General features: G+C 36.7%; 1 protein-coding gene across 1 annotated transcript in view; it reads left to right on the top strand.

Annotated features, from left to right (window-relative positions):
- The window catches only part of LOC124168713 (protein abrupt), a 44,864-nt gene extending 22,944 nt beyond the window's left edge, over positions 1–21,920 (top strand). The window contains exons 7-10 of the mRNA XM_046546978.1: positions 1,414–1,476; positions 11,152–11,498; positions 15,386–15,439; positions 20,934–21,920. Coding sequence (XP_046402934.1) covers positions 1,414–1,476; positions 11,152–11,498; positions 15,386–15,439; positions 20,934–21,920 — 1,451 coding nt within the window. The remainder of the gene's footprint in view (positions 1–1,413; positions 1,477–11,151; positions 11,499–15,385; positions 15,440–20,933) is intronic.
- Positions 21,921–23,505: the final 1,585 nt, after the last annotated feature.

Here is a 23,505-nt window from a genome sequence, read left to right as displayed (position 1 = left end):
ATGTGGAAAATTGGCAATGAAGAAACAGTGGTAGCATAGATAATCATTGTACAGGGCAATTAATGACTAATGATGATGAAGGGGTAATCACATATTTTTTATTTAGAAGACCATCTCCATCAAACTTCTAATATTCTAGGCTAGTTTTTACTTTAAGGTCTTAAAATAGAGGCTAGTGTCTTTTGTTATGAGGAAACCTCCATAGCGAAAGTATTTTATCTTAACACGTTGCATACCGATGGTGAGAATTCTCGTCATTTTTTTCCCGAACATTCCTGGCGGATGACGAAGATTCTCGTCATATAGGCGCGTCAACCTAAAAAAATTTAAAGCGTACAATACGTATTCGTTAGGTTGTTTTCAGTTGTTGTTCGTTATTCATAATGAATTGATGCATCATAACGTTTGATTGGGTAAAGTTATATTCTGAACATTAGCATACCCCGGTACGCAATGTGTTAAGGCAGCGAATATGTAGAGCAGAAGCCCTTGTGAAACTTTTGCTATTGGCTGTAATTGAAAGAACAGGTCTTTTTGGTTTTTCTTTGGTGAACCCCGTCATAGTTTTTCATTGACTTCAGATGTTTCCATCATGAGCTTGATTTTTTTAAAGTGAGGTCATTTTTCCATGCCTCGCTCAAGAGTTCTAATGTGATGGCCAATGTTAATTTGGGTGGTTTCAATCATTAATTGTTCATTGCAGTGAATTCTGTTCAGGTTCATTTGAATGATCATGGTCATGAAATTTTATGATGTAAGCTGGGCAGCATCCGTCTTGCTCATTATCACCACCTCACAATTTTTAGATCATGTGTCACAATTTCTGAAGTATATGTGCCCAAATTATGATGAATATATCAAGTATATACTTTGAAGTCTCATGTTCACACATTTCAGTTATTCGATGATTTTCCATTTGATAAAGCCACATTGGGTCTTTCGTGAATTAAACTTTGGATTTTCTATGAGGCTGCATCAGTTTCTCGCATAAGTTACAATCCTGAAATTTTAAAAGAAGTCATAACATTGTGTGATCACTACCTACCATTTCCTGGCAAAACCCAAATCACCCTGTTTTTACATTTTGTCTACAGTGAAAATTATTTTCCTACCTGCTCGTCTGTTCTGTGCCAAAAATATACTGGGTCATCTACTGTGTTAATCAGAAGTATTTGTGGTCATCAAGCAATTATGGGAATGAATTTCATGGCAATGATCTTTCGAATGACCTTGCAGAAGATGGTTCTTCGTGTAAAATAGCATTGATGAATTAAGTTTTAGTTTCATGGCCCTGACATTGTTGGTGTTCTTAATCAATAAGCACCAATGTCTTCTTAACTTATGATTGGTAGAAAATGTCAGAGTGCCTTTTGTTTTAGGTGAGTTATTAACCTTATTCTACTTTGATCTTAGGGTTGCCTGGTCTTCTGCCTGGGCCATCTGGGCTTCACAACAGCACTCCAGATGTCAACTATGGTGAGTCATACTTCTAATTCCATTTTTACCATATTTTCATCTTTAATTTATCATGTTATCACTCTTCCTGAGACATCCTAAACCTAAATTTTTTATGTAATAAGTATGTTTTGTTGTGGTTGAAGTGCATTCATTTGTGATTAACTGTAAAGGTTTCATTGTCTTAGTATTTCTATAAAAGTCTTTCTTCTCATTATTGTTATTTCAAATATTACATTTACAGTATAAAATGACGATATCCATGAATTCATCCATTTTTTTATAAATCCCTACATTCTGTTACGCACAAATATTATTCTTGGAATTAAAAGCTGTTTTCAAAAATAGCCCTGTACATGTACTTAGGTGACTTGGGTTTGGTATTTAACTTTTCTTTCCATATCTCGTAGTTTATTGGACTTGGGATGAATATTTCATTGCTTTAGATAGTCATTTTGAATCAATAGTCCTGGGATTGGTAGTTTTATATGGTATATAAGCAGGTAAAAAGTGACTGTGCAGAATCAATCTTATATTTTAATGCCAAAATTGGTTGTTTTAGTATTAAGAATTACATACCTAATTGTCGTCACTGAAGCAGAGGTAAGATTTCCCCTGAAAGGTTTCTTGGTGTGAAGGTACTTGAAATGAACATTTTTTTTCATAGAGTTAAGCATAATTAAAACCAAATTTAGGGAAATGGCTTGAATGGACTAATTTATGTTTTATTCTTTTATTTGGTGAAAAATATATGGAAAAATTAGGCCAATCAAAATATCTAGTTCATCTGATTTGCCTATCACTTACCTGACTGTTTTACGTTGGTTCCTTAATAGTGTAGAGCAATAGAGTTACCTCAATTTCACCCTTTTTTGTTTGAGTGATATCTCTGGTTAAATGGTTTGAATTTTTCAAGTGCGGTGGAGATGACTGAAATATTATTGGTAAATAGCTGTGAAGCACTAATAATGTCTTTGTTATGCCTATTTTTACTGAAGGAAGTGACTTGAGTCAATTTGTCAGGCATACCCTCTCTGTGTTACTGTCCTTAGTATATTTTTGAATGATTTCGTTGTGTTATTTGAATTTCATTTGTTATGTCTCACAATGGGACTGCATGAAATGTGAAGATTGAGAGGCTAGCCAATGTCAAGAATGTAGTTCTATTTCCAATGTTCATGCCTCTTTCTCTAGTCTATGAATGTAAGTGGAAGAGATTGTGGTTTTAAGCACAAGTGTTGTCATCAGGTTATAAACTTGGTGGATTGTAATGTATGCCCAAGGTCATGTGTTGTCATGACTGCAATGGTCGTATTGTGTTTTTACAATGCAAGTATGTAAATCATTCTCCCATTTTACTGTAAGAGATATTTTAATGGTTATTCGTCAACATTTTACTGCATTTGCATGAAGTATTCTGTACTTGTTCATGTGCTTTACTCAGGGTTATGTGTTTATCATTACCACATGCAAAATATGTTTGGTAATTTTGAGGCTTATAGTTTTGAGAATACCATTCAATCAATTTCACATTTAGATGAGGAAACTGGAATTCTTAATGTTTAATCCGCGTCATATTTTCTGAAGCACATACCAATTTTGACTGAAGTTGTGTGGAGAGAAATAATTCAAATCATTTTCAATTCACATATATGTTGTTAAATTTTACTCTTGTCTGGTTGTCACTCATATTGCCAATTGAAGTTAATGCCCATGTCATGATATCAAGTGGAAGGGATCATATTTTCTTGTCTGTTCTTCATTTATATCCTCTACTTTCTTGCCAGCTTGTCAGTTTCCCAATGCAACTGTCTTATTCATTGCCTGATCGTGGTGATTCTTCATCTATAATCTCTTGATAGGTGTTTCTTAGAAAGTGACAGTATTTATATTCTAGTGTGGTAGTCTTGGTAGTGATCAGGTGATTTTTTATCTTCTGCATGTATTCCATCATAGTGCATCATTAAGCAATTTGGTTGCTAATCGAAATATCTTTATGCAATAACTTGAAAACGGAGGGAAAATCTGCTTGTGTTCAATGCATGACTTAAAAAAATAGTTCTTATTGATTGGATTGTAATTTCCTACAATCTTTTGCATTTTGATGTGTTGTAAAATTTTCAAGATTTCCTTAAAGTGTAAGATGTTAGTTATCTTCTGTCATTTTCTAAGGCTCCTATTTACTTGATATTCTAAAAAATCCTCCCTAAGGCTTCTTATGCCACTTAAGGTGGCAAATGCCTCTTCAAAATTTTCTTGTGGACCTGTGTGTCAACCCAGCTCTTGAGATGTATGTAATACTGCCCCATGTAATTCATGTTCACCCTTAAGTTCAGCATATTTCCTATCAAAAGAAATCAAACTTATTGATGTAGTGTAGAAGAGAAAGGACTCTGCATGAATTTTCAATGGAACGGCACTGGTTTTTCCAGCATTGGCCTTTTCGTTAACAGATAATATGAAACTGCAGTGTTCCTTTTCTTCTTCTCTATGATGGAATCATTCCACCAAGATACCTCAGGAACAGTTTCGTACATTCTCTTTAAAATTCTGTGTTGACAGGAGTTTTTTCTGTAGTAATGCACTTGTTTGTAAGTGGATGACTTGTAGACAAATACCCCCCTCAAGTTGTGTCCATTTAAATGCTCTCCTTGCTTGGTTGTGGCAGAGTGCAGCTCTGCTGTCTTTAAAAAAAAATGAAAAACCTTTTCCGGATGAAGTCAGAAATCAATACCCACGCTCCCCGTGCTTGCAGGGGTGGAGCCCCGGTCGGTCCCGAACGACGCCACCGACTCCCAAGACCATGCACCAGACCCCCGCCCCCTCCCCCATTCCCATCAACCCCCGCACACCAGCTCCACACCCAGCACCTCGAGTCCCTCTTCACCCGGCATCTTGTCCCACCAGGAGAGCGGCGGGCCCCTTAACCCGCGTTTCTCTGACCCATCCCGGCCCACCTGCCCCTTCTGCGGCCGAACTTACAGCTCCCCGTCCAACCTCCGGCAGCACGTGTCAAACGTCCATGTGCGCACGGACGAGGACTCTTGGGAGGTGTGCGACGTCTGCGGCCGCCGGTGCAAGACACGCCATTACCTCGTCAACCACAGACTGCAAGCGCACGGCATTAGAGTCCGTCCCCGGTGGCCTCAAATGTTTCAGCCCATGTAGGGGGGGTCCCAACCCAACTTAACTTCCTTCACCCTCCCTTCTTCCTTCCAACAATGTGGGTTTGTCATGAATTTTGGTAACTTAGGGTGGCCATTCTTCTGGGAAACCAGGAAAATCAGGGAGACAATGTCATTGTCTGTGGAAATTCACGGAATTTCAAGGAAACCATCTGAAAAGTCTAGAAAAATCATTGTTGCCATAGAAGTGAGTTGCTGATATTTCCTCGTCCTTTTATCCTTGGGAAAATATTCTATATATGAACATGACGTACTCTAGAAGCTATTCTGGTGGTGGTGGCAGTCTGTAACTGGTAAAATTCATGAAACAGAAAGATATTAGGGAAAGTTCTGTGATGGATATGATGAAGTAGTCATAAGTTTCACTGTTTATTGATTACCTGGGGTTGTGTCATCTTCAAGTAAGTTGATACAATTGACCTGAAGGTGACAGTTTGTTGAAACTGGAGATGTCAATTACAGTGGACTTATAATTTTATCATTGCAATCTTAATAAGATTTATTTGTTTCGTGGATGCAAAGTATTTGTTTATAGTTTATTTAATTACTCCATATTATATCATTCCATCTTAGTAAGATGCATGTACCAATAAATACATTTAATGAAATCATCTTGAAAATTGTAGGGAAAGTCATGGAATTTCAGGTTGATCAATATAGTGGCCAATGTGAAGCTAAACCATCTAGTCTTTTGGAAATTAATTTCCAAGTGCCAATCAAATTTGGAAATGAATCCTCCAAAACCAATTTCTCAAGTGACTTGGGTTACCATCAGCAGGAGAATTACCTATGTATGTGAAATCGACCGCGATTGGGCTAAGAGGACTCTACTTTCTGACCTTCAAAGTGCCGTAACCCTTTAGAAGTTGGATTAAAAGGGCTCTTATTTGGAGAGGAAGTTTAGACTTCATATCAGGGGCGGTCTAGGGTGATTAGGGGCCCTCGACTAGGACTCATTATGGGGCTCTCCTTTAGGGGACTCAAGGACCTCCTTCGGAAAATTTTAAGAAATTGCACCTGCGGAAATGAATTTTGACCAATTCTGGCTCTTGAAAACTAGATAAAACTTAATTTAAAATAGCAATTTTATTAGAAAAATAAAATGAAAAGTGAGAATTCCACAGCTTATAAAATTTAATAATGTATTATGGTTCTATTATCTATCAAGAGAATTTTTTCCTTGAAACTGAACTGAAGTCTAAAAAACCTCTAAAATAACCTTTTCGAATAACCATCGCTAAAAAGCATCAGGTTCTCTTTTATCTTCTGGCATTTTTATATATAGTATTTTATCACTATGTTGTAAGGAAAGCAACTGATGAAAATGTGGAATTTTATAATTGCAAGAAAACTTGGGTTCAAGTAATTTGAATCTTCATCTATTACACCTTTCATATATACTTCAGGATAGACTTTATAGATAGACATAGATTCATATATAGCATTGTGGGGGCTCCCTTAGCATAGGGTCTTTGGCGATCACCAGCCAGGCCGACCTGGCCAGACCACCCCTGCTTTTTACTCTGTCTTCTATCTGGTTAAATCACATTTCGCTCCTTGTAATGGCTGCCTGATTCAAGATAAAATCAGGTATTGGAGATTTCATTTCCAAGTTTTATTGGCATTCAGATTTTATTTTAATTCCGTTAATGCCAATCTGCAGCTCTACTCATCTTCAATTATTAATGGGGTTCCATTAGAATCCATTATTGAAAATTGATTTTTTTAATTCGTGGTCAACTCATCAAATGATGACTAAATTTTTTTTATTACCAGAAGGAAGTGTGTTGCTATTTTGTGGTATAGCCAAGTGTAGCATAGTTACTATGACTTATGATGCCATTGGAAAGGGAAATATTAAAAATATGTAGTAGATTACAGGAATAACTCAACTGTGAGTGTAAAAAAATGTTCTGTAAAAAAAAGTTCTGATAACTGCTGTATGCATTGAAGTCTAAACCTGATGCAAGGGGGACCTCTTAAAAAGGAATTTCGGCAGACTGTCATTGTGATGTTATTTTATTCAAGGTGTCAGCTGGGACCTTGTCTTCAGCCTTAGCAATGTGAATAATGTAGTGTCACAAGCAGTGAGATCATTTTTTTGGGTTGAAATAGGTATTTTGGTCGTACATATAATAATTTTAATTGACTACTGCTGCCAATGAGCTATGCTACATCAATTTTTAGTTTAATGGAAAAAACTGTTCATATTTTTCATGACAAACCCATCATTACTCCTATAATCCCTCTCCCCTAAGGTGGCCCTTATATCATGTTCATGTGAGCATTTGGTGGTGGAGTAGTAGTCTTGAGTGTCATAATGTTTATGGCTTTCAAGCCTATTGAGTTGACGTTCAAGAATCAGGTGTTGAAACCTTGCTTACAAGACTCATTGAAAAGGATGGAAGAGATCCAGTTGAAAATTATCAGCATTAGTTAATAGTGGTTGATTGTGCTATAGGGACTGATTCAAGAGTATGAATCATTCTTTGCCAGTGTTGATATTATAATGGGGATATCCCAATCCTCCATTTTGTGCCTCATAGGTAAATATGTCGGCATCTCTATCCTATTAGTGCCTGAACGTGTGTGTGAATGACATACAGTTGCTGATGGTTCAAAATAGACAAAGTTTTAATTATTGGTTGACAACCATGCATCACATAGTTCCTGGAGCTTTATTAGTGCTTAAACAGCTTTAAAGAAGACTGCTTTTATGATGTAAATATAAATTGATGATTTATGAATACAATCAATTTGTAAATGGCCTGAAAAAGTGTATAATGTTACATTGAAAGAAGGCTTTTTAAAGACAATTTGTAGCTTCTTCCTATGCATTTAAATTAAAGGGAGACATGTATTGTGAGCTAGAAGTTGAAAAGATATAAAGCTGAATATCTTTTATAGTAAATATATCTGCAGAATTGCCCAATTATAAATTACTGAGTGAATTCCTAGATATGTGCAACTCAGCATAGAGCAATTTGTATACAATTTGTAGACTGACAAATTAATCACCTCCTGGTATATAGTGAGGTATCATGTAATTTTATTAATAAAGAAAGTTAAGCATGCAAATAAACTAAGTGTCTTGGAGAAAACCCAACTGTCACAGCATGAATCACTTTCTTATTTAATGATAATTATATTTTCTCAAAGCAATACTAAACCATTCACTAATATCATTTATGTTTAAGCTTTGTGTGATAAGTATTATTTGTCATCATTTTGAGCATAAATTTTTCTTTACAAATCCAACGCTAAAAATATTTATATACTATTTCAAAAGTTTGATGATGATAATTTGCTCTTAGAAATTACCAAATTGTGATAAGTATCATTATTTGTTTGCAGGTGGTGTCTTTCTTTGTCATGTAAGAGATGTTATTTGAATATCATTCTTCAATTCTATACATCGGCAATTGTGTATGTCTTTTCAAAGAAAATGGCAGCCTTCATAGTTTTGTTATTAAGATATTGTATTTGCTGAAACTTGGATGTGCAAATCCTTTGAAAATTTCACCATAGGATAGAAGTAGAATATGATGACTTTTTTGTTTTACCTAGCTGAATAATGCTTTAAGTCATTAAGTGTCATCTGATGCTTCGGCATGATATTTGAATATCGGAAAAGGGTGCCTTCGGCTTCATATCAAATCAGCAAATACTGCAATCTTGATTTTTGAACTCTTAGGTTTGATTCCAGAGAGCTTATTTATTCTCTTAATCTTTGTGTAGATGGTCATTTAGGGATGGTAGTTAAGATAGGATTGCCTTCCTTCTTGGCTTGTGTGCTTCACAGTTTTACACAATTCTTGAATTTTTGTTTTAAAGTGGGTTGGCTCAAGTATGTCATTGAGTATTGACTTGTTACTTTAAGAAGTAGAAATATATTTTCAGGAACTTAACAATCTATGATAGTAACAGTCAGTGTGACTTACAGCATTTGCAGTCTATTCTATTACTTCTAGATATATTAAATTTCTGCTCTGCGTGCGATATCATGAGTTCTCCTTTTATTTAGAGAAAAATTACTATTAAAATCGCATTATCACGGTCATGTGTTTGCTGTTGCTTTGTGATCATTAGTCATAAAATAGTAGGTGGATAATACAAATGCTTTGATGCTAAAAAGAAGTTTACAAAATTAATCTGTTGAGTTAACCCTGAGCTCAGTATTTTTCTGTGTGTGAAAAAAGATTTTTTTTAATTCCTGAAGCTAAAATTATTCATTATCGAGGAGAGTAATTATTGAATGTCTTGGTGATGCATTTAATACATATAGGGTTATCCTTTAGATATTATTGGGGATTGTACAACATGAGCTATTGCGTATAGGAATTTCGATGTAGTCCAAAAAAATTCTCTGAAATTGGTATGTCATCGAAGATTATTTTAGCAGATTGTGAATATGTATAGCCTGATATGAAGGTGATGTTTCTGATGGAAGATATAATTTTTCTCAAAATGATGATACTTGTTATCTTTTCTGAAATTATGGTTACACCTTTGTTGGCCCTACACTTTTCTTGAATGTGTCAAGTATGAAGTTCTAAACTGGTCTTCATTGAATAATTTTTTGTCTTTCCTATCACTGATAAGTTCTCAAACAGAAATGAGATATGTACGTAATTGCATCTGCTTTTTTTTGCATTTTGGAGGCATAGGTGTGAATGATCAACTAAAATTACCTCACACTGTGGATGAAATAGTCACATAATAGCTGCAGTCACAATTTTTGGAATCTTTTAATAATGAGTGGGGTTCATACCATTCAGGGAAGTCACTCGCTCAGTGACTCAACCCAAAGGTTGATTTGGATAGGCAGTGATAAAGCTCAGTCCTGTCTAACCCACAGACATGTAAATTTCACACACTGAGCGTAAGGGGGCTAGTTCCTTTCCCTGGGCCAACTCACCATTAGAGGATTTTTTGTTTGAGGGTGTCCGAAGGCTTCAACTGGGATTTGAACCCGAACCCTTTGATCAGCAGCTAAGGGCTCTTCCCATAAGGCTACCATGCTACCCCCAAGGAAGTCATGGAAGTAAAAAAAACGGACGTGATAGTCATTGCGAAAGCGAGGGGAAAACCTCAAGAGGTACAGCAAATAGATGAAAATTGTGGGTTTAACATGCAAAGTGGTTTTCATCCCTCAAGGAATATGGATATGGAACGCCATACCCATCGTTTTAGCTTTCCTTCTTCTTTCCAACTTGCTCAACTTCAGCCCCCTCTCCTCTCAGCTAGCTGCATTTGGGTAAGAGGTTGGACATCTTAGACTGAATGGGAGTTTCTGAAATGGTTTTTTTGAAGTTTTTTTTCAATGACGTCCTTTTCCTTTAGCTTTAAGTAACCTCTCAGCATATTTTATTCACTATCCTTTCTTGCCCATTGGCCAAGTGCATTTAAGATTATTCATTTCCTGAATGTCTGCCAAATAATGCCCTTGGGCAAAGAAACCAGTCCAGTTGAGTTACATAAGTGAAGGCTCAATTCAAAGAAGATGATAAAATGAGCTTTCAAGGGTTATCACGGATAAGTAATAAATATGATTCGCTAAATTTTTTTCTAGGAAACTGGTATAAGATATTTTTTATCCAAGAGTTTGTATCTGTAGAATATGTTTATGATGTGGGTTTATAATTATAGTTTTGAATTCGGAGTTGAAATGATGAAAATGTCCCTATGGTTCAAGCATATCATCATCTACCAGTTCTCCGCACACTGGATGGTCCCAAACACCAAATTCATCTCTACCTCCTCCTGTCCAAGCCTCACTCTTTGGTATCCTTGTACCTTCTTCTTAACCTCACTGCCTATTACATCTTCAGCTTCTTCCTCTTCTCTTTTCTCCATCTACTTTTCCCTCAGAGTGCCAAAGGCTGATCTATCAGCGGTGTTTTTTATGCTCATACCTTTTATTTTATTGCATTTCATGTAGCTTTGGTGACTATTTTTAGTATCTGTCATGCTTTAACGTACCCGTAAGTTTTGGGAGCAAATAAAAAAAAATAGTTTCTGAAAATGCATGTCAGGCTTTATGTAAATTTTTAAGCGCAAACCTACAAATTCGCCAAAAAAAGCCCTGGCATTCTTCAGAATACTGGGCAAAATAGAGTGGCACTAAAAGCGTTAAAATCCCCTCCCCTCTTAAAATGTGCCCGGTCCAATTCCCTTTCTCTTTAGCACAATTCTCAATTATTTTCTTTCCTCCTCAACTCTTTCCAGCACCTATTCATTCCTCACTTTATCCAGCCACTTCTTTCTCTCCAGCCTTCTCCACACCCACATCACAAAAGTGTTGATCCTATCCCTCTCTCTTCCTACCAAGGTTTGAGCATATGAATCTTAGTGTATTTGTTAACGATTCTAGTATCTTGAACAGTTTCCAAGATTTAAGGGATTTGAACAATTTTTGTGTGCCACCTCCTAGTTTTATGTGTTTTTGTAGCATTTTAATCATTTCTTCTGTGTACTCACATTACTTACTGTGCAATTTTTTAATCTTCAGTGTCAAGCCGGCGGTCTGGAAGTGGGGGAGGTGGATCTGGTGGAACTGGGGCCAGCTCCCTTGATATGATGCGGGTACGAGCTACTGATCCAAGACCTTGCCCCAAGTGCGGCAAAATATACCGCTCGGCCCACACCCTCCGAACACATTTAGAGGACAAGCACACTGTCTGTCCTGGGTACCGCTGTGTTCTGTGTGGCACTGTGGCCAAGTCTCGCAACTCTCTGCATTCGCACATGTCTCGGCAGCATCGTGGTATCAGCACTAAGGACTTGCCAGTGCTGCCCATGCCGGCACCATTTGATCCGGAGCTTGCTTCTCGCCTTCTTGCCAAGGCTGGTGTGAAGGTTAGTTGATCATTTCATCATCGAAGGAAGTGGCCGCAACCCTTTCACTGCTGTGATTGCATCTCTATTATTCTTCCTGTATTGTACTGAATTTGAACTTCTATTTTCATGCCCAAACTCCATTTCTATTGAATAAGCATGTTATTTCTCATATACAGTGGAACTTGGTTAGTTCGTCCCTCTTTACAACGTTTTCCTCCTTAACACAGCGATTTCTCTCGGTCCCAGTGCCATCGGAACAAAATACAGGTAAAACTATTTTGTCAGTACGTTTTAAATAGTGGCACTTTCCTGGGTAGTACACTCAATTACTTGCCATGACGCAACGCGCAAGTCGTTTTCTCTTATCTTCTGAAGGTGTTGAAACTTTCGAATTCACTAGTTATATTATTATCAGCCATATACCTTCTTACCTTCATCCCACACTTCTCTTTCTACCACGGTGATGCATCTAAATGCATTTCTCAATGCGAGGGCTACGTGCGTCATTGCTTGACAAGTGTTGCGAAATCAGGCAATGCTTTGGATCTCCACGCTAAGCTTCACACAAAAATACTTGATCTCGGCACAAGAAATAGAAAGTAGATTGCATTGGACAAGATTTTTAAGTGAAGTTGAACTGTAAAAATATAAAAGTGTGCTTTTAATAACCTTTGAGTGCATTATTAATCGTCAAGTCTATATCGATATACATATCAATCAATATAACAATCGATATGGTTTTGTTTCAAGAATGAATGCTATAGGTGGCTGCCATAATTAAATAAAGTTTTGCCAATTTTTAAAATGTTTTAAAACAAACAAATGATGTACTTAGGGTAGTCGTCATGTTCTCCGAGTAAGTTGTGAGAAAGAAAAAATTACTTAGCTTAAATTGTCCTCTTAAAACATATACATGAAAAATCATGAGAGAATGACGCCATTTTTATGTAATCGTCTCAGAGAAATCCATGAAACATTGATTTTAATCCACATGGTTCTGTTTTTGCTATGCGTTGCTCATTTTCTTGATTTTCAATGTGTAAAGAGTTCAGTAAGGCGATCCTACGAGAACTTCCGAAAGTAATTGTAATTATGATGACTTTTCCACTGAGTGTAATTACCCCAATTGCTATTATCTTCTTGCGTGGTTAGCACTTTTTCCTGGATAGCGCGTTCATTTTTTGTGGTCCCTTCAGAAACGTACAAGTTCTACTGTATATGTCCAGTTTATAGACTTAGTAAATATGTCGTTGTGTGAAGCATTCTCGGGATCTCCACCGAGTCAAGAACTGCATTTAATGTTTCAATGTCTGACTCAGCCATCAATGCAGTTCCTTACCCAGTGGTGATCACGAGAACTCTTCGCCCAGTTTATTTACCGGGATAACACCTAATCTTTCAAAATATACCTATATTTGCCTTACCAATTTTGTATTAGATAAAGTTAAAAGTCATGAAGGGACAAGCCCACACTTTTTTCACCGCAGTGAAAGGGTTAAAAAAATAAATACTTAAGGTAGTGTCAAATTCAGGTTGTGCATTTGTTCTTATTCGTTATTCAGTTGGTCCAGTTTGTTGTTTTTGTGTTTGTCTCTTCCTTGCCTGAATTATATTATCTACTCTCGAGCTCCTTCAGTTAGATCATGACCTTTCAGCTATCCATCTTTCTTATCTGCTATAGGAATGACTAAAGCTCTGGTCCTTTCTCATGCAGTATTCATGTCTACCTTAGGAGTCATTATTATCCATGTTGAAATGAACAAACTTAACTGTTTCCATTGTGTTAACACTTAAAACCCTAGTCATATAAAGTCAAAACTGAGTGTGGTCATTCCATGCCAGTTTGTTCAAGCCATGGTGCTAAACGTCTCACATGTTGATTGAATTTAGTGTGTTTGGTGTGTCATTGATTAGGTATTACAGGTACAACTTTTGTTTCATTTGTTTTCAGCTTAGGAAAATTTTTGTTAACCCTCATTTCCTGTACATATTTCTTTCTATACTCTCTCGGGCTTTGACACATTACTGCTTAAGGAATTGTGTACTGCACCTACATCTATTTCGCTGTGTAGGGTTGTTCTTTTCAACATGGATACCCATTACTTCAATCTTGCTGTGGTTGATTCTATTTGCTTGTACTTAAAACTTAAATATTTTATCTACAATCTTCTCTTTTCCTTGTATTCTAGTATACTTGTTACCTCATATTCTTAGATACATATTTCCACTGACATAGCATTAAAATGAGTAGAATTACTGTTGGGTATTTCAGCTAGCATTTAATTTATTCATTGCTATCTCCAGGAATGAATTTCTTCGCATGATACGTTTATTATTTATAATTGGATGGTTATGTGGAATTTGCTTATTATTATGAGTTATACTATTTTTCATCTAAGTATATGATAGCAGTTATGATCCAGTCATCAAAATATATATGTATTAGTCAGGCAATAGAGTCTCTGTGCTTTACTGAAACTTCAAATTTAGGTGTGTTAAGTTGAGTAATTCAATGACTTTGATGTAATTCAGGGTCTACAAAAACTGGAGACTAGGCACCGTTGTCAGTTGTTGCCAAATGTTAATAATGTGCTAGCATTTGAATGCTTAGGGATGGGTTCAAAGAGTGCAAGGAAGGATGAAAAGGAAGAGGTACTTCTTTGTTGTAAAGGTTTAACCCTTGAGGTTGCAAATCTCTGCTAGTGGAAATATAAATTTCTGTTATATCATTTTTGTGCTGTGTATTTTTGGCTTCATTTAATCGTGCATGTGCATTCCTATGTCACCTTACAAGTTGATTGATTGCTGCTCGACATATTTATTTTGGCATTCATCTTTGCATGCAGTTTCCTCATCTGTTCTCACATTTTTCTACCCCCCTTTAAAGCACTTCATTGCTTACATTTCATCTTTACTAGACCTAGACATTCAAGCGCTATGCTCTCATTTTTTTCTTTAGAATAATCTTCTATTTGTCTTGATGTTTTAGTTGATAGCATTTAAAACAAATCTCTATATGTCCCTTTCGGAATATGATGTTGAGGTTTATTGGCAATATTTTGAATGTATAATTGTGCATAATTTAAATTCAGTAAAACGTTAGAGGATCGTAAAATATTTTGTTGAGTAGTATTTTTAATGTTTTAGGTTTTTATTTTGTTTTATTGATCATCAGTTTTGAACCTTGGTGTGATGGAAATATGTCTTAAAATTTTGATCTTGATTTAAGACTTATCGTGTATTCTGCTTAACATATTAATTTATTGGTTCCATTGGTTGGTAGCCTTCAACTTCAAATATTACAATTAGGAAGGGGAATAAGCTTGTTCAAAGTTTATTAATGAAAGCACGTTAATATTCAATGATGCTACTACTCTGCATGTATTTTTAAACCATTTTTTGCCGTTTTGAGCATTTGATACCATACTTCTGGGAACAGTTCGATCTAGTGTGAAATTAAGTGTAAAAAATTACTCTCCTGTCGATTTTTTCCCCAATCCCCATGGTATTAAATGTTTTATAAGTACTTCCCTTACTGTGAGTCTCTTCTATCATGAATTCAGGTAATTCATTATTATTTTTATTGTCATTCATTATTATTCATGCTATTTTATCCGGTGCTGTGAGGTAAAGGGTTTTTCAGCATTGCAATATTTAGATGTTGAGATACCCATTGATAATTTTTATAGTGTAAGGAAAGATCTCATTATCTTGATGATAGTTATGTATAATGATACAGATGTACTGGAAACTAACAGTAAAAGAGGATTGGGGGAAGGGTACAGTTTGCATTAAATCATAGGTTTGCCTACATTAGCATGCAATTAAAAAAATTTTGCTCAGATTTTTTAGATGCTTGTGAAAACAGTTGGTTAATCATGCTTTTGTCTCCTTTTTCTCTGAAGAGAATGGTTAATGAAGAGAATGCAATGCTAAGCAACCGGAGGGGAAACTATTGGGTGAGAATTGTCCCCTTCGCCCTCTCTCTTTTAAGTAAATCTATGACTTGAAATTGTCAGTTCCATGTATTGTATCAAAGATTTGAAATGTGCAATTATATATTCAGATTGGATCAATAACCTTAATTTCATTCACCTCTTTGCCATTTTTGAGTAGGGTCTTCAATTTTTTCAAAATGCAATAGGTTTAGTTTGACTTTTTTCATCTTCTTTTGGGGGTTCATTTATTTTTGGAATGTCCTGTTTAGGTCCTTTTTCATCATCCATTTCACCATGCATAGCAATGATTTGTGTACCACTTAGAAGCATTTTAATTGTTGAAATTCCTGGCAGGTGCATTTACAAATTGACCTCGCAAAAAGTATAGTTACCAGAATTTTAAATTTCCTATCTTGGTAGCTATTTGATCAGTGTAATGAAGAAAAATGGAAATTAGTGGAAAGACATTTATGTCTTCTTTTTCTAAATATTATCAGTAACTCCTCATGGAGTTGACATTTTTTAATCCTGATTTTTATGAAAAAAAGGCTTAGTTTTATGCTCAGAAAGAAGTAGTTTTTCTTTTGAAAGACCTGTTTTCATTCTTTAAATTTTTTGTGCTTATACCATGATGGATAAGTTCTGCTCAGGAATCCTTTCTGCCTTTTTGAGATCCCATTATTCCATTTTATGGACTCTCACATCCATACAAAGAGAAGTTCTTGAAAAAATAGCCTTTCCATTGGAGTAACAGTTTTCTGAGCATGTGAAATTTTTCATACAAAGATACATGCATACATACTCAGATATTACAAATTTCAATGCTATGTTGACTTGCTGATGATATTGAAGAAATATAGAAGTGGATTCGCTCTCATTTCTGGTTCATTGCAAATGGCATATTTTTTGCCAAGGTGCAGTGCTTGAAGATCAGGTTACTCATCTTTTTGCTGGAACAGTGGAGTCCTTCACAAGATGATAAATCACCTTTTTCTGCTATCCACATTTTTTTAATTGAAGTTTTAATGTGTTATGACAGTCAATTTATTTTCAAACCAAGTTGGCTGGGTTGAATATGTCTTGATTATTGAAATTTGGTGCAAAACCATTTGTTATTAATAAATAGGAAAATAACAAGTGTTGTTTTTTTGACAAATTAGCTATTGATCATCTTCCACCCCTGGCGCTTTTATTTTTCTCCAAAAAGTTAAAATCATTGTATGATTATAGTAATGTGATTCTAATATTTACCAAGACTCCAGTAACAATACGTGTCTATCCTTCAGTCTGTATTTTGAAGATGTCCCCTTTTACATTCCTGAATATATTATGTTTTTATGTCTTGAGCTTAAAGGCCTATTTACATAATACATTAACACGTATGAGTTAGTGTCTAAATGTATGAACGCAAGAATGAATGCCAAAGCGCTCTGTGTAAACACAACTAGTGTGAATGCACAGAAAATAGGACCTATTCTTAATTGATTCATACATCAGTACATGTTCCATTCTGGTCTGCGAAAATCATTCCCGCAATCAGATATTAATATTTGTGTGTTAATGTATTGTGTGAGTAGGCCTTTAGCCAATTTGGCTGCATGATTTTTAATTGGTTCTATTGCTTCAAATGTAAATTTTTATTTAATTGGGATCTGTAAGATGGTGAAAACTAATCGTACTCTGAAAGCATGTACATTATATGTTCCTCATAGAAACTTTCAAACCTGAACTTGTACATAGTCATTTTTCCATAGCATCTCCTCATTCAAAATATTCTCTGGTGAATCGATCTATTCTTCCATTTTTTAATGTAAATATTGAATATCAATCAGTGTGTTCAATCTTTTGCTATTTGATAATAATCACCTGATTTTTTTGCAATTTAGTGAAATAATTTTTTCCTCTTTGATTCAGTAATGGTGTGATTTTTTAAATTCGCCATTTTACTCAAAATTGTATCTAAATCATTCAGTGGTGAATTAATATTATGTGGGTACAAAACCTCACTCAATATTTAATCACTAAATGGCCAAGTTTGACTTGCAAGGAAATCAATGTTGAACTGGGTACATTTTTTACCCGTAACATCATGCTCTGGACAATAACAAGCGCTGACTACCAAAATCCAAGTCGTTCATTAAATCACTGTTGTGCTTTGTGACTTGGCTATTTGGTGATTTGTCAGCTTAGGTGAAAATTATTTATCTCAGGTTTTACTTGAATGCACCATCAGGAGACCAGTAAGTCATCATATTTCTCTGGCATCATTTGTCAAAATTAAACATTTTGCATGCTCAGAATTTAACTGGAAATTTTCACTCACTTGCCTTCATTCTGCCCAACTTTTATGTACTAGTTGAAGGACCCAATGATTATTTTACCAAACAGAGCAGTGTATATGAATGTAAAATGTTTTTTAGCTCTGATTGTATTTTTGGTATCCTTAAACATGTATGTGCCCATATTGCCTCAAATTTTCATATGTCTATGGTCCAAATTTTGATGCATATACTGTATATTCTATCCCTCCCCATCTCTGGATACTTTTTTGATTATTATTTTTATAGCACAGTAAATCCATAATAGAAGTAAATGCTTTAGAGGTTTTGGATTTTAATCATAGGTGCTGAAGGGGCACATTGCTTTTTGGCATAAAATACTATCAATTTGCTGGGGAAAATGGCTGGTCTAGGAATATCTTTTATTAATATAATGAATCATATTGAATTTAACTTGCAGTATCAGTTTTTAAGTTTCTTTTTTTTTATACTGAATTTATATGAATATAGCCCCCCATTTTATCTATAATACTCGTGGTTAAAGTATAGAGGGGACTATATTCCTATGCATCTGTTAAATTTTTTCTCCAAAGTGAAGCCTCGAAATTAGGGGGGGGAGGGCTATATTCGAAGGGGGACTCACAATAAATTTGGAGAAATACTTTATGTTCACAATGGTTAAATAAGTCATTTCAAGTTGTAAATAACTAGGATCATTGCTACCTTCTGTCATCACCTATTTAATACTTTATACTTATTTAAGAGAATGCATTTGACACCTAGAATGCTGTTTTTCTTAGGATCAGGAAATACTTTAGGTCAAGTGCTAACTCAAAATAAACTTGTTCCGTAGGACCTTTGTAAAAACATTACCACTAGCATTGATTAATCACTTAGTTGCAATTACCTAAAATTGTGCTGAATGTGCTTATTCAATACATAATCTGCTTGCAAGTCAGGAAAGGACAAGTATATACTCATTATTAAATTACTGCATTGGGTCCTTTCTTTCAAATTTACTGCATTGGGCTAAGTCCAAATATCAGTGGCGGAAATAAGGGAAATATAAGTCATTGCTTTATGATGCACTGAATGCAACCCAATTACATTTATTGAGGAAAAGGGCATTGTGATCTATTTTAATGAAGTCTTTCAATGAGTCAATCAGGCAGGAAATTAACGTTTTCTTCTATATCGTTCCATCTTTTGATATTTATCTTCCTTCTTTGGGTGTGAAGCTTCTGTCCTGAAGAAGGAACCTGGAATGCCCGCAAAAACTTTTGTTCTGAAATAAATGATTTGAAGAAAGCGTGGAATATCTATCTATTTTCAATAGTATTGAATGATCTTGTCTTTCACTCTCAGCCATTTTCCCTTCATACACTTTGGCACCATTAGACTTTCTGCCTGTAAAATCCTTCGTTTAGCACCATAAACTGATATCCATGGAAAAAAGGTCTTTTTTTTCTACTAAATCTTTAGATAATTAATATTTAATACAAACTAAATGTTTTATAGTAAAAGAGGATTTGATCATTGGTGCACTTACAGCTGGTGGATGTTAAATACATAAACCTGTGCACTCTCATTTGTATCTCATATTTTATATAAGTATTTTGCATACCTTGTATATTGCTATTCACATCATGACTTAATATTTCATGATAGAAAAGTGAAAGTAAAGATTTTTTCATTTTTAAATATTTTATAAATATGTTGTAACAGTTCATGCGAAGTAGTTTTAAAAAACAATATGTGGAAAGTATAGTGAGATGTATTTTTACTCTTGATTACTTGCCAATATTAAGTTGATAATTCTTATGGATCTTTCCTTTGAGCTTGATGACTTATTTATTAATATAAATCTATTGAGAGTATCTTAAAAAGTGTGTACTGTAAAGTATATGGAGAACTAATGGAGCCGCATTAATTACTGCATTGGGTTAAATTAATGGTTTATGTGCATTATATTAATTTAATAAATGTGCATGTCTAATTTTTCCTCTTGTTTGGCTCCTGTAATTAAAGCGTATCCATTCATCCTTGACGTTCTTAAAAGTACAGTACAGCATTCATTGAGTTTTCAAATTTTTCTCTATACTGGGATATTATGTATCTTTATTTTCTTGGAGGATTTTTCTATTTCCTTGCAGTAATAATAGCTCATAAGTATATGATTCCTTGCTTATGGTGCCTTGTTTGCTTGAGTACAGCTAACCGAAGGGTGTATTTCTGTTGGTATCAGCCTTCTTAACGTATTTTTGTACATATTTAACGTGAACTATTTGTTTTTATATTTAAAATGTATTTTCTTTCAGAATAGCTCTGTTATTTTTTACAGGTAGCCTAATGATTTCAAAAATAACCCCAAGTAACTCTTACATTAGTTTTTGTATGATGTGATTAATGACCATGCTAACAATTTTACTAACATTTAAGTTATATTTTACAACTAATAAATGAAATATTCTGAAGGTATGTGTATGAATTTCATTTGTTCTCGGACAGAAGTTTTATTTTTTCAAAGGTGAAAAGCTTAAGTAATTTTTGGACCTAGACAAACCAGATACTGTGCCTATTATTATGTATTTTGCTTCATATTTGTGTATATTATTTCTCATTCTATGACATTTGAGTTTATTATTTTTCTCGATGTTCTGCATAATGAGGAAATAATGTACTCTAATGATATGGGCTCTGGATATGTATATGTCATGACACTACATGACAAGGTAATCTAGAGGACGGAGTTATAAATGAGATTGTGCTGCAAAAAAAGTATGACTAGAGCGTAAGTGTAAATGGTAGAATATCTGCGTGCAAATTGAGAATTTCTGGTTCGAATCCTGGTCAAGACAAATGATTTATTTGCAACAAATGTCTTCTTATAATGCTCAAAATGTATGCAGAATAGTCATTTGACTTGACCGGGATTCAAACCGGAAACTCAATTTCCATGCAGATATTCTACCATTTACACTTCTACCCTAATCATATCTTTGCATGACCTCCCACAAAGCTACTTGTTTATACAGTGCTATTTACAAAAAAGTGCTCAGTGTCGTTTCTGTGTGGAGAAAAGGTTGACTTTAATTTCACATTTGGTTACTTGTAATGTTTCCCAGAAATCTTAGATTTGTGTTATTGTTACAAATAAGACCAGTCTTGGTAGTCGATTCTGTGGTGAGAGAGACGTATTGTGGTTGATTATTATTTGATTTTTTCCACCCTTTCAGGTTTCTGCTGCTGAGCTGGCCGCAAGAGCATCACCCACTGGTGGCCCTCGGCGCTCTGACCTTCGACTCGACCTCAAATCAGCTGGTGGACCGGGCGGGAGGGGTGACGAGCGAGACCGTGATGGCGGCCGGGGGAGAGGAGACATGGGCGACGACGTCCACACTCCACACCACCGGAGTCACCACCACCATCACCAGCACCGAGGGGGATCTTCATCTCGCCATTCTGAAGGCGCAGGTAGTGGCAGCGTCTGTGGTGGAGATGACCCCGAGGACCTAAGTGTGCCCAACTCTCGATATGGATCTGAAATGGCCCCTTCTCCCCCACCAGGAACTGCCCCGTCACAGTATCGGGGTCTGCCTCATGGAGCTAATGGCCCTCGTGGGGCCAACGGCAAGACTAGGTCGATCGATTCCATTGCGCAGTCCCTCGTGGGGGCACAAGCGCAGGCAGCTGCAGCCGCTGCAGCTGCGGCCGCCGCAGCCTCAGGCGGCGGTGCTGCGTCAACCGGCAGCGCCATCCTCGACACCTACCTCCAGCTGATAGCCGAGAACTCGGGCGGTCTCGCGCTGGGGCGGGCGGCCGCCATAGCGGCCGCGAAAGCAGCCGGCCTGTCCATCCCAGGGGAGGAGGAGATGGAAGAGGGTGAGGATTACGGAGAGGAGGAAGACGAAGAGGAAGAGGAGGAGGAGGAAGAAGAGGCCTCGGACGAGGAGGCCTCGATGGCCGGAGGGGAAGGGAAAAGCCGGGAGGAGGAGGGGAGGAGCGGAGGGGACAGGGAGGGGGCGGAGAGGGATGGGGAGACGTCAGGCGGGGAGTACAGCGAGGAGGAGGAAGAGGAGGAAGACGATGGGGGCGGGCAGGAGGGCCAGGGGGGCGAGAGCGGAGGAAACGGTAGCGAGGAGGGCATGAAGATGGAGGATTCAACCAATGAGATTGGGGGAAGCAGGGAGGGGTCGGGTGGCATTGTTGAAGGGGTCGAGTGAGCCATCGTCCGTCCATTGGCATGTGGACCGCTCATGTTGGGATAGTCCCGCTGATTGGTGTGGGCCACGATCCTTCAGCTTTGCTCATCGTTGGTCCTTCGGTCTGCATGGTGGTGAGCTGTAAAAAAAAATATAATCCCCCCATAAGAAAAATTGATGGTCAACCGGGCCATCCAAAAATGTTTACTATGTGACTAGATTTTGTAATGTAGGAAAAGTGGTTTCACTGTTGAATGTCCTCTGTATAGATGCAATGTCCTTGAGAGCATTATCGAAGAAGAGAAAAAAAAATTAGCACATTTCTGAGGTGAGCCTCCTGCACAAGCTCTAATTGCTGATCGTAGAAAACAAAAATATGCCCGCCCATGTTGTTGCACTTGTTGGTGGAATTGTAGCTGTCCTGTAATATTTCCAAGAAAGTTATCATCTCAGATGTTGTTGGGCAATGGTGGTCTCCCAATTAGTGTAGAATGAGCGAGACTTCTTTTTGAGTTGGCAGGAACTCACCTTTGAATCTCCTTGTTGCTGTGGAATTCTGGGCCAGGCAAAGGAGTGTGCCAAGAGTGCTGCAGAAGGCATTGAGCAGAGGAAATTCGAAGGCAACAGTCCAAAACGATGCCCCATCCGTTTAAATCACTGAATGTCTGAACTCAGCTCCTCGATATGGCAGCGATCAAATTGCATTGGCTTGGTTCATCTGATGTTAGTTTCAAACCTGGGTCCCTTCCATTGAGATAAATGCATGCATGGTATAGAGAGAACGTGTGCGAGTGAATGCTTAGGTTGACTTTATGAGAGTACACTTGTTGAGTAGAGGGAGTAATGTTTTCATGACATGAAATGATGACAATGTTAATGATGGTTCCTAAAGCCAAAAGTTTTACAAGGCCCAGTGCACTCAAAGGAGCATATTGGATTATGCATGCACTTTAACTGTCTGGCTTGCATTCTGTTCACTCAGTTTAAAGTAGTTGTAAAAAAAAATTTGGAATTATGTCAGGTATACGCAAGCATTTGTATTGCTTGCTTTTCACTATGAAAAAGAGAGAGAAATAATGTAGTATTCATCTATGTGATGGTCATGGTTGGTTTGTTGCGAGATTCACTCAGTGGATTTCATAGCTCTTTGTCCAGCATGCTGTCTCAAATCCCCAGTGCCTGCATGATCTTGCTTTACGTGGCACTTAAGAGTTTGGCACAGGTTTGAGGCTCAAAGCCTTTGTCAAAAAGTGAAGTTGAGGTTTTTTTATGTGTGAATTTGGGGATTTTGTCGCAGTTATTGTGGAAAGGTTGAGATGCTTGTGACACTCATTTTTTCATATGCTGCTGAGTGTTGTTGAAGAGCTAGAACATGCAATGCTAGCTTGTTTTAGATGCAGGGAAATTTTTGTGCAAGCCCCTATAAACATTTGATCGTTCCAAACATTATTCTCCTTGGCACCCTCCTCCAGGTTGTTAAGTAGACAGACAAAAAGAACACCGTCAGCTGAGCATCTGACATAGGATTTTAATGCAGGTGATGGGGTTTCTGCTTAGCTGTCTGTGAAAGTCTTTGCATGAATGGTTTATGAACCTTAATAAGGGT

The sequence above is a fragment of the Ischnura elegans genome, chromosome 12, assembly GCF_921293095.1.
Source record: "Ischnura elegans chromosome 12, ioIscEleg1.1, whole genome shotgun sequence".
Classification (NCBI taxonomy): domain Eukaryota; kingdom Metazoa; phylum Arthropoda; class Insecta; order Odonata; family Coenagrionidae; genus Ischnura; species Ischnura elegans.
The sequence above is the reverse complement of the archived record's forward strand: the minus strand, read 5'-3'. Positions and strand labels throughout refer to the sequence as shown.